This window comes from Colletotrichum lupini, chromosome 2 (assembly GCF_023278565.1).
Source record: "Colletotrichum lupini chromosome 2, complete sequence".
NCBI classification, from domain to species: Eukaryota; Fungi; Ascomycota; class Sordariomycetes; order Glomerellales; family Glomerellaceae; genus Colletotrichum; species Colletotrichum lupini.
In genome coordinates, this window is record NC_064675.1 from 1,018,548 (window position 1) to 1,031,957 (window position 13,410).

Sequence of the window (13,410 nt, forward strand, 5' to 3'; positions counted from 1 at the left end):
GGCTCTTTTTTTCGTACTATTATAGTCTCTACTTTACTTAAAACTAAGCTATTAAATCCCTTACCCTCTAAGATACTAATCTTATTCATATTATACTTATTAGCCTATTTAATATCGCTAATCTTTAGTATATTAAATGATCTAAACTATAACTTAATTATATTAGTAATAGCCCTATTGAAATACCTCGAATTAATAATACGACTTCTCTAGACCTTAATTAATAAGTTCTTCCCTAAAAAAGCGTCTATTTATCTTTTCTTAAGAGGATTTATATCCCCTTAGGATTTTAAAACTTATTTAGCGAATTTAATAAACTATTTATAAGTTAATATAATATTTAAATTATACTAAATACGAACTTATTAAGCTAACTAGTTTTCTTATTATAAAAAAAGCCTCTAGAGGTCTATAAATACTATTACCCTCGTTTAGTAGCCTCTCTTATAATTATAAAGAGTTAACTTTAGAACTCCGAACTTAATTAAGGCCCGATTAATTAAAAAACCTCTTTTAATAACCTTAAGAGCTTAAATAACTTTATTTTCGGTATACGAGACTATTATATATTAATAAATAAGTATATAAAAAAGAATTATATTTAGACGATTTTTATAATTATTATAGTAGTTTGAAAATCGTAAGTAGGGTTTTAATACGGTGGCTGGGATGGAGAAATGGGGTGGCCAAAAGGGGGGGGTGGCTAAAAGGGGGTGGGTCGACTTACTACTTATACGTACTTTTTAGAGTTAGAACTACGACTTTAGAAACTAGTCTTTACTTAGGGGAAATACTTCTCTAGAGCTTATATTTTAGTACTTAAAAAAGTACCTATCCTACTTCGAAAATAAGTAAAAAAGGAGGTATTAGATAGAAAAGACGCGTTAAAATAAGAATAATAGGAAGGCGCGCCCTAGCCTAACGTAACTACTTTTTGGCAGTATAGTCACGTGCAGTCACGTGTAGCCCATTATTTACTTAAATAGGCCTAGTATGGGTGCGGGATAGCCTTCATGTGGGTGCGGAATAGCCGTCCTCCTCTAGAACGCCGATAAGGAAATAAAGGAGGAGAAACCAAATGAAGGGAGAGCAGGCAATATCCCGGTAACACCACCAGATCGTGTCTTGCGTGTCCACAAACAAGCAATTCTGCCCCTCACGTCACCACCCACGGGGGCCAAACCGGTGCGAGAGGGCGATGGGGCGATTCGGCGGATGCAGTGGCCCCACGAATCCCATCCACGTAGCAGGGATCTCGACCTTCACCGTTCCGGCCAGTCGGCACCATGATCGGTCTAGGTTGCATTGGGACGGCAATCTCAACTCTGGAAGTAATGCAAATATAAGGCCTCGAGCCGGCAGACTTGCTCGATGGAAAAAAAGAATACCGCTGTTCGTTGCATCCCACTAAGTTTCTTCTTCTCCCTCGTTCAGGGCCTTACACTCTTTTGCATCACCACGTTCATTCACAGACTTTAGTCACTCTTTTTTCAGACTTACTCACACACACACTCTTTTGTTACCCTGAATCTGGAATTCATCATGAAGGGACTCATCCTCAGCACCGCTCTCGTCAGCGGAGCCATGGCCGCGGCTGGCCCCTACATGCCCTGCGGCGGCAAGGGATTCACCGGCGAGACAATCTGCGTGTCCGGTTACACGTGCACAGTTCAGAACGAATACTACAGCCAGTGCGTCCAAGGAAGCGCCGCCGGCGCCGTCAGCGCCCAAGCCCAAGCCACCACTCTGAGGACATCGACGAGACGGTCTTGTAAGTCCAAACCGGCTTACGCCAGCGACGTCGCGCCGCATGTGCCCACGACGACTAGCTCGCCTTCTTCGACCTCGGCCCCCGCCGTCGTTTCCGTGTCATCATCCACGAAGCCTGTTGACACCAAGCCAGCTTCGTCGACGTCTACCCACGCCGCCTCGATCGTCATCCCCGTCAAGTCTTCGAGTGCTCCGGTCAAGTCTTCGGCTACTTCTGCCAAGCCCTCTGCCGCTGAGGTGAAGCCTACTACCACTGCTGCTAAGCCCTCAACTACCGCTGCCGCCGCGGTCTCCTCGGCTGCTCCCGCCACCACGAAGGCTTCTACATCCTCGAAGGCTGCCGCCCCTACATCTGCGTCTGCCCCTGCCGCGTCCGCTTCTTCGACTCCCGTCAAGAGTGGAAAGTTCAAGTGGTTCGGTATCAACCAGTCCGGCGCCGAGTTCGGTCCCGGCTCCCTCCCCGGTACCGTCGGCAAGGACTACGTCTTCCCCGACACCAACTCCATCACAGTGAGTTAATGAGAAATTGAGACGTATAAGACCAACCATTGACTGATATGTGCTAGACTCTCCTGAAGGATGGATACACGACTTTCCGTGTCAGCTACCTCATGGAACGTCTCGTTCCCAGTGGCCTCACCGGCACGTTCGACGCCGCCTACCTCGCCGGCCTGACCAAGGCGATTGAGCAAATCACCTCCGCCGGCGGCTACGCCGTCCTCGACGCCCACAACTACGGCCGCTTCCAGAACAACATCATCACCGAGACCGCCGCCTTCAAGACCTACTTCACCAACTTGGCCACGCAGTTCAAGTCCAACGCCAACGTCGTGTTCGACACCAACAACGAATACAACTCCATGGACCAGGACCTCGTCCTCAAGCTCAACCAGGCCGCCATCGACGGTATCCGCGCCACCGGCTCCGAAAACTGGATCTGGGCCGAGGGTAACTCCTGGACGGGCGCCCACAGCTGGACAAGCGTCAACGACAACATGAAGGGCCTGACGGATCCTCTCGACAAGACCGTCTACGAGATGCACCAGTACCTCGACAGCGACAGCAGCGGTACCTCTGCCGACTGTGTCTCCGCCACCATTGGAGTCGAGCGTGTCAAGGATGCTACCGCGTGGCTCCGCACCAACAAGAAGGTCGGTGTTCTCGGCGAGTTCGCCGGCGGCGCCAACGCCCAGTGCAAGGAGGCCGTCGCCGGTCTGCTAGACTACCTCCAGGAAAACAGCGACGTGTGGCAGGGAGCGGCGTTCTGGGCCGCTGGATCGATGTGGGGCTCTTACATCTTCTCCTTTGAGCCCGAGACGGGCACTGGATACAACTACTACAACGAGCTGTTGAAGACGTACCAGTAGAGGGATGGGTAGAACCGCGATAGCCCAAGGCGGCTGGACTAACTCCGAGAGAAGTTGATTTTATTTCTTCTGTATAAAGTAGGACCTTTTCGGGACGTTTCAAAGGCGCTTGGACGGGATAGTGGGTGACATCTTGGAGATGTCGTGATGGCTTCAATTACCAAGAGGTCAGGACCCGTTGCCTTAACCGACCCGATTACAAATTCGCAGCGAAAAAAACATGGAGACGCTCGTGCAGCAGACCATTTTCGATTCTTGTATTTAAAAACTCACTATATTTCATGTCGCTTTCGACTTGTGGTCCTTCTTTTTTGATTTGGGTGCCTCATTCGTTGCAACGATTGTGATTGATCCGCGAGATTTATGTCGCGTATTCCCACCCCCCACTTAAGACGCCTTTAGCAGGAATCCCCCTTCTTTATGTTTCAGTCACTTTCGATGCTCCTGATGTGTGCACTGAAAGCTTTGCTGAGATCAGTCAAAATGCCAAAGTCCCACTTGATGGCACACGCGATTTCCTCTTAAGCTAAGGTAATGCGCGTTTGGAAATCCACATGCAGGTACCTACAGCCACAACAAACCAACGGTAAGATCTGGCCAAGAATTAATCCAACAGAGTACCTGACAAAAGCCAAAGTTCCGAAGGGTCTGACAGGCTGGGGGCCGGGTGCAACGTGTCGCGATTGTGCAACGATCAGGTTAGGTGTCACCGCGGGGGCTTAAATAGGGTGTGCTGCCTGGTGGTGGCTGAGGATCCCTGTCGAAGGCTCTAGAAACTAACCGTAAGCAATGTCGTGGTCCGAATCCCTTCAAACTTTGGTTGAGGCAGAGTAGGCAACAGGCCCCCGCTAACGGTGGCACAGCTTAGGATTGCGAGTATAAATGCCAGATGATACTTCTCCCCAGAACTCAATATTGCCTAGGTACTATTGTCCTGGAGATCCAACCTTCGTAACGCTCGTTGAGACCATTTGCAAAAGGTTGCCCGATTAGATCTAAGAGGGTTAAATCCGCGGAGACGCCATTCCTCGAAGCATTCACTTGATCCTATTATCGTTAAAATTATGGTGTCTTTCAAAGCCGACGAAACCCCGGTGGACGATCCGCCGTTCAAAGGCCAGAGACCGGCCCCACAATCGGGACCTTCTACGGCCTGGTCCGGCCCACCAGGCAAGGCTAATATCCTCACCCGCCAATTCGCCGCCCTTCCCCTCATCGCACTTCTCTACACCGCCGCCGTACCATTCACACCGGTGGTATGGGTTCTCAAAATTGACGGGAGTTCCCTTTTCGACCGCCTCTTTGCCGGGATCATCATGTTATCGGCCTGCTACTTCCAGTGGCGTATCGCAGGGCTGAGATCGCCTCTTGCCGTCTTTCTTCCGGGCCCTAGCAACACAACTATTCGGAACGGACGAATCGAAACTGGGTCGGGCATGGGATTTGTGTGGCATCCCAGCAACTACTGGCCCTATGTCATCTGTGAGGCAATGCTCTTGGGCGTTGCCGAGTTTGGCGGAATCGAGTTGGTGAGACGAGGCATCGTTTGCAGCATCATTGCCGTGTTGTGGCTGGTTGGGTATCACGCAACTCCCGAGTCTACGAGACGATGGGCTTATGAGAATGTCAAGGGTTGGCTCTTCTGGATGGTTTTGGATGAGATGATGCGTGTTGGGGGAAGGAGTTACAGCGGACGCCGTCGGAGATGAGGTGGATAGCCCAGAGCTTTCCATCTCAAGTAATATCAGTCGGTCGTCAAGTCAGGGAGTAGAGTCTCTACAGATGAACTACCGCAAGGTATCTCACTTACGTATGAAATACCAGGAGAATGACCTCAGTCGAAAACTTATCGGACAATAAAGAGTGACATGAGTGACAGCTTTCGAAATGTTCTAGAGGCAATTATTTCATCGCTCACTTGGCGGACAAGTACCAAAAATCAAAATGCACGTATCCAGATTTGTAATTATAGGTGTGTTGAAATGAGCAACAATGCAGATATGGGGGCTCGCTTTGGGGTGCTTACATAAACTGGCCGGGTCGCATCCGTGCCGAGATTGAGGATCCACATGTCGGCCAACCCCGCCACCTAAATCCGATTACCCCAACCGAGCCGTGGCGGTTCCTGGATTTCATCTCGTAAAACCCCCACACCCGTTAATCGATTGCAGTTACAGAGTAAGTCAAAGCACCCACTTTTGGGCACCCCCCCCTTTTGGGCACCCCTAAAAATCCCTCCCAGCCACTATATTAAAACCCTACCTATTATTTCAATTTAACATAACAATTACAAAAATCGTCCAAATGTATTCCTTTTTAATACACTTACTAATTAATAAGTAATAGTATTATATATTAAAAATAAGCTTTAATAAGTACTTAATATTATTAAAAACGGTCTCTCTATTAAAAGGGCCTTAATTAAGTTCGGGGTTCTTAAGATAATATTTTAAAGTTAAAGGAGAGGCTATTAAACGAGGGCGAGGGTATTTATAAAGCTTTAGAGGCTTCTTTTATAAAAAAAAAACTAGCTAGCCTAATAAATTCGTATATAATATTACTTAAGTATTATATTAATTTATAAATAAGTTAAAGAATTTGCTAAATAAGTTCTAAGGTCCTAGGGGGATAATAAACTACTTAATAAGAGATAAATTAACGCTTTTATTAAAAAGAATTTATTAATAAGGGTTTAAAGAAGTTATTTAATTAATTTGCGCCGTATTAATAAAGCTATTATTAATATAATTAAATAATAGTTTAGATTATTTAATATACTAGATATTAGTAGTATTAAATAGGTTAATAAGTATAATATAAATAAGACTAGTATAATAGAGGGTAAAGGAGCTAATAGGCTAGTTTTAGGTATAGTAAAGGCTATAATAATACAAAAAAAAGAGCCTAGTTCGCATACTTAGGTAACGATTATTAAATATATCTTTACTAATAGTAGAGCTATTAAACTACTAGTTATTTATAAAAAAAAGTTGGTTTAATAATAGTAGTTCCCTCTTTAACTTACTACTTATAATAGTTAAAAATTTATAATAATAAATAATAGCTAGATAACTAACGAGACTACCCTTTATTAGCTAAAAGAAGTATTCTTATTATAAACTAAGACCCCCCCTATTAGGGGGCTTAGTAAGCTAAATTAGCCTCGACTATTAGTACTAAATAGGCATAGGAGTTATATAATAATAGAATTTATACAGGAGTACTATAAAAATAACGTCTATTTATTATTCTTATTACTATACGCTTCTTATATCCTCTAGCTATTAAATATAGCTATCTTTAGGCCTATTAAGTCTATATATAAAAAGGAGCTTAGTAAGGAGGATATAGTAAATAATTTTATTATTATTAAAAAGTAGTACTTTTTAAGCTACTACTAGCTTACTCGTTTAGCTAGTTTAACGTTATTAAATATACGAAGTAGGTAGAAAGTAACTAAACTATAGCTACTTAATATAACTAAGCTACTTCTTAACTTAATAGTCCTACCTATATAAGTTATATTATCTAAAAGGGGTATAAAAGCTAAGTAAACAACTAGTAATATTAGTAGACTACTTAACTAAGTATTAGTAACCTCTATTATTAACTAGTTAATTTTTAAAAAGGCTAGTAAGCTCTGCGATTATTTAAAGCTATTTATAAAGCTTAGTTTAGATAATAGTACTTAATAACTACTATTTTAAAAAGTAAAAAAAGCTTTTAAAGAGCAGGCCTATTAATTAGCTATATTTTAGTACTAAGTTCGAGTTTTTAAAGCTAAGATTAAGTATATAAAGCTTAAAAAAAAAAGACTATATATTTAGACCTAAATACTAAGTTCGCGGATATTTAAAACGTATAAAAAGCTTAGGAGGACTTTAATAATTATTTAGTTAGTCCTAATCGACTTATAAGGGTCGAATTACTTAAGGAGAATTTTAATTATATTATTATAGTAGTAGAAGGTAGTTAATTAATTAATTATGGTTAGTATTGATATTTGGATGCCATGTTTTGTTGGGGTGCCCAAAAGGGGGGGGTGCCCAAAAGTGGGTGCTTTGACTTACTCCGTACGAACCATCTTACAACTTCCCATTGAGCTTGTTCAACCAAGCAATCTGATTGCCTTAACTCTCGCATTCCAAAAGCTTGCATCTGAGATACTGTCGTATTGGATCGTTGGGCACGACCGAGCATCCCGAAAGTCACCCGGCAAGAGCCCCATGTGGTTACTGATCAGCGCGTCCAAGTGGACATGGACTCTTTCCTGAAGCAGCAGGTGCCATTGAATAAGGGCAACGACGAGATTAAGACTTCTTGGCAAACCGCAAGGCACTCTCTCTCTCGTAAAGAGCAAAACGATACATCAATGAAGGTCCGCAATGAGATAACGTTGGGGCGGGGGAGGAACGTTCATGAGGTCAGAGATGCAAGGTCGGTACTACCTCATTGACCGCGTCGCGTTTGCTGTCCAAGTACTTATCTATCGCCAGTCTGCCCCGTCGCCTGCTCTCTTCTCTTGCCTTGCTGGCTTTCGTGAGCATCTGCTGGTGGCTGGTTCGAACGTCACCGCTCAACTTTCATTCCATCTTGGGCGACATGCAGTTTCGCGATGGCAACAGTGGCTTCCAGGCCGTCTTGGGAGCCACCCTCGGTGCCTTCATCGCCGGCTCAGTTGCTGCGGCGTCGGACAGCCCGTACACGCCTTTCGTTCCGATTGATCCCCAAGACTGGGTCAATCCGGACAACATGACATGGGGTGACTTCATTCCACCACCAGGCACGAATTGGTCGGACCCGGCACGCAAGGGATCCAGCCGCAACTTCAACATCGCCCTGGTCGTCGTCGACTACCCCGATAGACCGTTCGTCATCACTCAGCCGGCGCACTCGACCATCTTCAACAACCCTCAGCCTGCAGGTGCTGACATCCCCCGGGAGAACGTTCCAACCTTCTACCGCGACCTCCTCAATACGCCGAATGAGCTGAATAATGGGCACACTCTTCACGAGTACTGGATGGAGGACTCGGTCGGCCGCTTCGGAGTCGATCTGACCGCCTTTGGTGCTTACCAGCTCTCTGGCAACGGCTATCAATACGGGATTGATGGCGGCTTTAACCCAGGTGCCTGTCCCGAGGGAGAGACTTGCGACCTGAACATTCGCACCGATGCGCTCGCCGCTTGGCGTGCCGAGGTCGGAAACGCCACTGCCGATGCCTTTGAGCTGGTCTTCATCCTCTCTGCCGGTCAAGACGAATCCTCAACATGGCAAGAGTTTGGCGAGATGAAGTTCAATAGTCCCGAAGACGTACCCGATGAGTTCGGCCCCCCGAAAAAGGGAAACAGCTCGCAGACCAACTATGCGCGCACACGTTACGTTCCTTGGACCTCCTGGGCGGCGGCATCGACACTCTGGCCCAACGCCGGTGGTGGCTCGTCTACTCAAGGCGAGAGCTCTGGCATGGCTGTCTACGCCCACGAGCTGAGCCACTTGCTCGATATCGGCGATAACTACAATAACCCGTATGGTCTTCCCCTGCGCAGAGCATACACCGGGCCGTGGTCCATGATGTCGCGTGGCTCTTTCAACGGCCCGGGTGGCCCCCATACCCGCTGGCAGATTCCGGCGCTGCAGGGTGCGTCGATGGGCTCGTTGCATACTTTGCGCGACAAGTTCCAGCTCGGACTGATCGACAAGACTGATATCCTGTGGCTGTCTCGTGAAGGGCTGACAACCTCTGGAGTTGCTGTTGCCAACCTGGTTGCTCGGTCCGTCGATCCGGGCGATGGATTGATGGGAGTCCGCATTATTATGGACGGGGACCGATCCCCGGCATGCAACATCACGACCGAAGTGCTCTGCGACGGCGGTAGCTGGGACAACTACGACATTGAAGTCGTGGACCGCATGGGGTCAGACTCTTTCCAGCCGGACTCGGGCGTCTTGCTCAGCAAGTCCAAGAATGTCGACAACCAGCCCTTCCAGTGGGTTATCGACGCAAACCCAGAGGACATTGAGCTCATTGACTTTTACCGGCCCAACGGCTCCGTGGCGATGATCACCCTCGGCGACTATCGTCAGCTCGCTGACGCGCTCTTCCACGCAGGCACGAACTCTGGCAGCGAGTTTGAGTTTATCGATGTGCCCAACAGTTTGCACTTCTACATCGTCGACCGTCACCGCGATGATGAGGGTATCCTCTCATACACTGTCGCTGTCCGCTCTCTGACGGGCGAAGGCGGCGCGAGCATCCACGACGTCTCGCTGGAGAATGGCGCCGTGACGGGCGCCAAGAACAGCACGGCTGCTACCCAGGGCGTGACGTGCTCGTTCCAGCTGACCAACAGTGGAACCTACGTCGCCGTCGACCCTGATGCGGCCCAGCACCCTGAGGATGTCTCCGCCTTCCTAGGTTCAGACGTCTACAGGCTGAGCGCTGAAGTTGAGGGTACCGGCTGGCGGGTGGATTTGCCCAATGCTCTTGTCACGGCCAAGTTCGGCGAGATTAAGACGGCGTACGTTTCGGTTGGCGCCGCGTCCGATGCGGCGAGCACGGCGGTGGTGACGCTCAAGGCGACGTCGGAGTCCGATCCGTCTGTAGCTGCAACGGCGCAGTGCCAAGTGACTAAGTCATGAGGCTCCGACTTGCGGAGTGGGAAACACATATACCGGCATGCTTACCTTGTCGAACATCGTCAATCGATTACGTACTTAAGTACCTAATAAGTCTTTCTAAAAGCTTCTCATTCTCCTGCATGATCGAGGCCCGCCAACGTGGGGTTTCTGCCGTGACTCGATGGAATGCAGTCCCGCTGCGGGGCCGCTTAGGGCTAATGAGCCCACTCTCACGCTCGAAACTTCATCAAATCATCACGATCAATCGCCCAGATCGTCTAGTTGGTTAGGATGATACGTTGTGGTTCTTCTATACAGCGATCCGTGTTGACGGCGGTTCGAATCCGCCTCTGGGCATTGAAATCTTTTGTCGTTTGATGATGTTGCGATGATTGCTTTTTTGCAGATTTTGCCGACAGACCAGGTGTTGGAGGTGCATAATTGGAGATGGTGTGAGACCTCGTGTGAGAGTGAGCTGTGTGTGGTAAGCGGGTTGCTAACATAAACGAGAACGCTGCTGTCAAACGTAGTCTCTTTTTGGTCAACTGGTTGACAAGAAGTCCGCAGAAAACCAGTAAGTAAAGCTTTGTTAACTTGCTTCTTCTATGTAGGTACATAGGTACCAAGTAGTGTATTATATGTGCAGTAAGGTAGTAGGTTGAAGTATTGGGAATAGCATTTGGGTTTCGCGTCCCTAAGTGCCCCTCATTGTACGTAACTATTCCTTCTCGATACAGCAATTTAGGTATTCGCCGCGGGATCATATAGGTCGGCTCATGACGTGCGCAACCTCCAAACTCGCACCATCCCCGCCGCCCCCGGGTCCGGCGCCGGCAGCGGACCTGTTCACCGCGAAGCCTGAAGCTTTCGAACGTCATTGCTAACCCAAAAAGTATGTCAAGTCAACCTAATTCATTCCATCAAACCCAACTGACTTTAATTCAGAACCGGGTCTAAGCAACTGAGTTCTCGCCGGTATCAAGCGCACCATGCCGCCCACGGGGAGCTTCAGCGAAATACCCACAATAGACCTCTCCCTCGCCCAAGACCCCGCAACAGAGGCGGATTTACTCCCCCATCTGCGCCACGCTCTCACCAACGTCGGCTTCTTGTACATCATCAACCACGGAGTCCCCGAAAAGACTATTTCTGATGTCGTCGGCGCACTGCCAAAGTTATTCGCGCTCCCGCCCGAAGCAAAATCCGAGATCGCGCTAAGCAATTCCCCGCACTTTCTGGGATACAGCGGTGATGGCGCGGAGACGACGGCGGGGAAGAGCGATCGGAGGGAACAGGTCGAGTTTGCTACGGAATTACCGAGCGGGCTGGAGGAGGGTCTGCCGCTGAGAGAACGGCTTCGTGGGCCGAATCAGGTGAGAATATATATTTCATGGCTGTCTTTCCTGCCCCATCTCTTGGGCTATTCTTCTGATCTATCAGTCGCAGTGGCCGTCTTCATACTCAGTGCTGCGTCCTATTGTTGAATCGTACATATCGGAAATGACCGATTTGGGAAACCGCTTCCTCATCTTGGTAGCCAAAGCACTCTCTCTCCCGCCAGAGACTTTCCTCTCCTATCTCTCGGACCAACACCGCCTGAAACTAGTTCACTACCCCGGCCTCCCGGAAAACGAAGCAGGCGGCCAAGGCGTGGGTCCACACAAGGACTCGTCCGGGTGGTGGACCTTCCTCCTGCAAGCCTCGCCGCCGCATATTAAGAGCTTACAAGCTCTCAACAAGACGGGCGAATGGATCGACGTACCAGTACTCCCGGGCTCCTTTGTTGTCAATATCGGCCAGGCGTTTGAGGTGGTGACGAACGGGGTGTGCAAGGCTACCACTCACCGCGTGCTGTCTGGGCATCTTGAGAGGTTCAGCGTCCCGTTTTTCCAGGGGGTGAGGAGGGATCTTACCAAGGAGGAGGCGGTGGGGTCTCTGAGGGAGCATTTTGCGAGGCCTGGGATTAGGGGGTTGGTGTCGGAGTCTGAGGAGGGGAGGGAGATTGATTCGGCGTTTTTGAAGGGGAAATATGAGACTTGGGGGGAGAGCCAGTTGAGGACGAAGGTCAGGAGTCACAGGGATGTTGGGAGGAGATTTTACGCGGATGTGTTTGAGACGTATGTCAATGATGGTTGAGGACGGTTCACGTTAAGCACCAAACCACAATGTCCATATCAAGTTCGATACTCCTTTTTCCCATGTCCAACAACTCTTCATTCACCTCCATGTACCTTCAGTCGTAATACTTGGCCTTCACCCCTTTCACAATTTCCTGTTCGGAGACCTCGCTTCTTGCTTGGCTACGATTTACGCCCGCCCTGACGCGAGCCTTCACCCATTCACCAGCTGTGATTCCAGCCACAGCCGCATTCTCATTAGAATTGTAGCCCAGCCTTTGGAGAACCTTGCTTTGAACCGGTCTCAGCTCGAGACTATCTTCAGGCCGTACGAAGTACAGTACACCTAGACGATCGATCCCCGCCTGGTCTGGGGGTGGGGCGACGACGCGATGAATGCTGCTTTTCAGGAACCCATTACTCAGAAACTCTAGCGCGTCGGCCACGTTCACAGTGATGCTACCGTTGTATGGTTTGACCCTATTTGGTATTAATATGGTTACCACAAGAAATATGCGAGATATTAACATACCACTTCCAGTTGCCATCTTTACCTCGCACCTGGAGAGCTGCAACAGGCTGCCTGAACAGCAAAGTAAGACTCCCAAAGTCAGTGTGGCCTTTGACCCAAACGTTTTCCAGTCTTTCGTTGGTCTTCACATCTCGCGCGTGGTACTTCATGTATCTCAAGTGACAGTCCGACAATGCCTCATCATAACGATGGCGGGCAGCGAAGTGGTCTTCGGGTAGCTCCAGTATGATTGCAAACAGCGTAAGTAGCCGGTTCACAATCTCGTTGTGAATATGACGTGCGAAATGTTCAATTTCTGCTCTGTTTTGTTCGATCACATCGGGTTGTGGGCGCTCGTAGGCAGGGATGAACTTTGGGATGTTGAAGATCTCGGTGTTGTCAAAGACTCCGGGCCGGATTTCCTGGATCACGAGATTCAGCATGAGGAAGATGACGAGAACCATTTCCATAACAACGATTCGAACACTCACTCTTAGACCAAGCGGTTTGTACCCATTATAACCGCCGTTTTCTAGGTCGGCACGATACTTGAGCTTTTCTTCGGTGGGTAGTTCGAAGAAAGACTTTCCTATCGCGAATTGGCGGTCGACATCTCCTTGACTCAAACCAAAATTGACAATGTAGAAGAATCCAATGGTTTGAATGGCATCAAAGAGCTGTTTTGCGAGAGCTTCTTTGCCACCCGGCTGGTCAAACTTTGAAAGATCAAGTGTGACTAAGTCTGCCCACTCAACTGCGGAAATTTTCCAATAAGCTTCATATTTGATAGCAAATATTGACTCCTCGTATGCTCACGTTCGTACTTGGTCTCTGGGACCTGGTGGTATACGGGAAGAGTGGAACTCTCATAATTGTGACGCACTGGGTTTGTTTGCACCGTTGCAGCCATTGCTGGAGTCGAAGCTGAACTTTTGAGCAGTTGTTGATGCTACTGACGTGGATGCAGAGTCCACCATCTAGACTTTCATAAGTTCGCGACTCCACACGACACCGAAACATTCAT

General features: G+C 48.3%; 6 protein-coding genes and 1 non-coding gene across 7 annotated transcripts; 5 read left to right on the plus strand and 2 right to left on the minus strand.

Annotated features, from left to right (window-relative positions):
* Positions 1-1,542: 1,542 nt before the first annotated feature.
* CLUP02_02689 (endoglucanase 3) lies at positions 1,543-3,137 on the plus strand (the record flags this gene model as incomplete). The annotated part of the gene is made up of 2 exons (XM_049281719.1): positions 1,543-2,280; positions 2,337-3,137. 2 exons carry the CDS (start codon positions 1,543-1,545, stop codon positions 3,135-3,137), a joined length of 1,539 nt encoding a protein of 512 aa, XP_049138862.1.
* A 1,064-nt stretch (positions 3,138-4,201) lies between these two features.
* Positions 4,202-4,846, plus strand: CLUP02_02690 (uncharacterized protein; the record flags this gene model as incomplete). Its single annotated transcript, XM_049281720.1, has 1 exon — positions 4,202-4,846. One exon carries the CDS (start codon positions 4,202-4,204, stop codon positions 4,844-4,846), a length of 645 nt encoding a protein of 214 aa, XP_049138863.1.
* A 2,663-nt stretch (positions 4,847-7,509) lies between these two features.
* CLUP02_02691 (M6 family metalloprotease) lies at positions 7,510-9,779 on the plus strand (the record flags this gene model as incomplete). The annotated part of the gene is made up of 2 exons (XM_049281721.1): positions 7,510-7,574; positions 7,634-9,779. 2 exons carry the CDS (start codon positions 7,510-7,512, stop codon positions 9,777-9,779), a joined length of 2,211 nt encoding a protein of 736 aa, XP_049138864.1.
* A 246-nt stretch (positions 9,780-10,025) lies between these two features.
* Positions 10,026-10,115, plus strand: CLUP02_tRNA038. The gene has a single exon. It is a non-coding gene; the product is annotated as a tRNA-His (tRNA).
* CLUP02_02692 (uncharacterized protein) lies at positions 10,037-10,375 on the minus strand (the record flags this gene model as incomplete). Its single annotated transcript, XM_049281722.1, has 1 exon — positions 10,037-10,375. The coding sequence occupies one exon, from the start codon at positions 10,373-10,375 to the stop codon at positions 10,037-10,039; it is 339 nt and encodes a 112-aa protein (XP_049138865.1).
* A 159-nt stretch (positions 10,376-10,534) lies between these two features.
* Positions 10,535-11,894, plus strand: CLUP02_02693 (2OG-Fe(II)oxygenase; the record flags this gene model as incomplete). Its single annotated transcript, XM_049281723.1, has 3 exons — positions 10,535-10,631; positions 10,725-11,131; positions 11,205-11,894. 3 exons carry the CDS (start codon positions 10,535-10,537, stop codon positions 11,892-11,894), a joined length of 1,194 nt encoding a protein of 397 aa, XP_049138866.1.
* Positions 11,895-11,991: 97 nt separating this feature from the next.
* CLUP02_02694 (flavonol synthase) lies at positions 11,992-13,296 on the minus strand (the record flags this gene model as incomplete). The annotated part of the gene is made up of 4 exons (XM_049281724.1): positions 11,992-12,355; positions 12,408-12,808; positions 12,878-13,140; positions 13,203-13,296. The coding sequence occupies 4 exons, from the start codon at positions 13,294-13,296 to the stop codon at positions 11,992-11,994; spliced, it is 1,122 nt and encodes a 373-aa protein (XP_049138867.1).
* Positions 13,297-13,410: the final 114 nt, after the last annotated feature.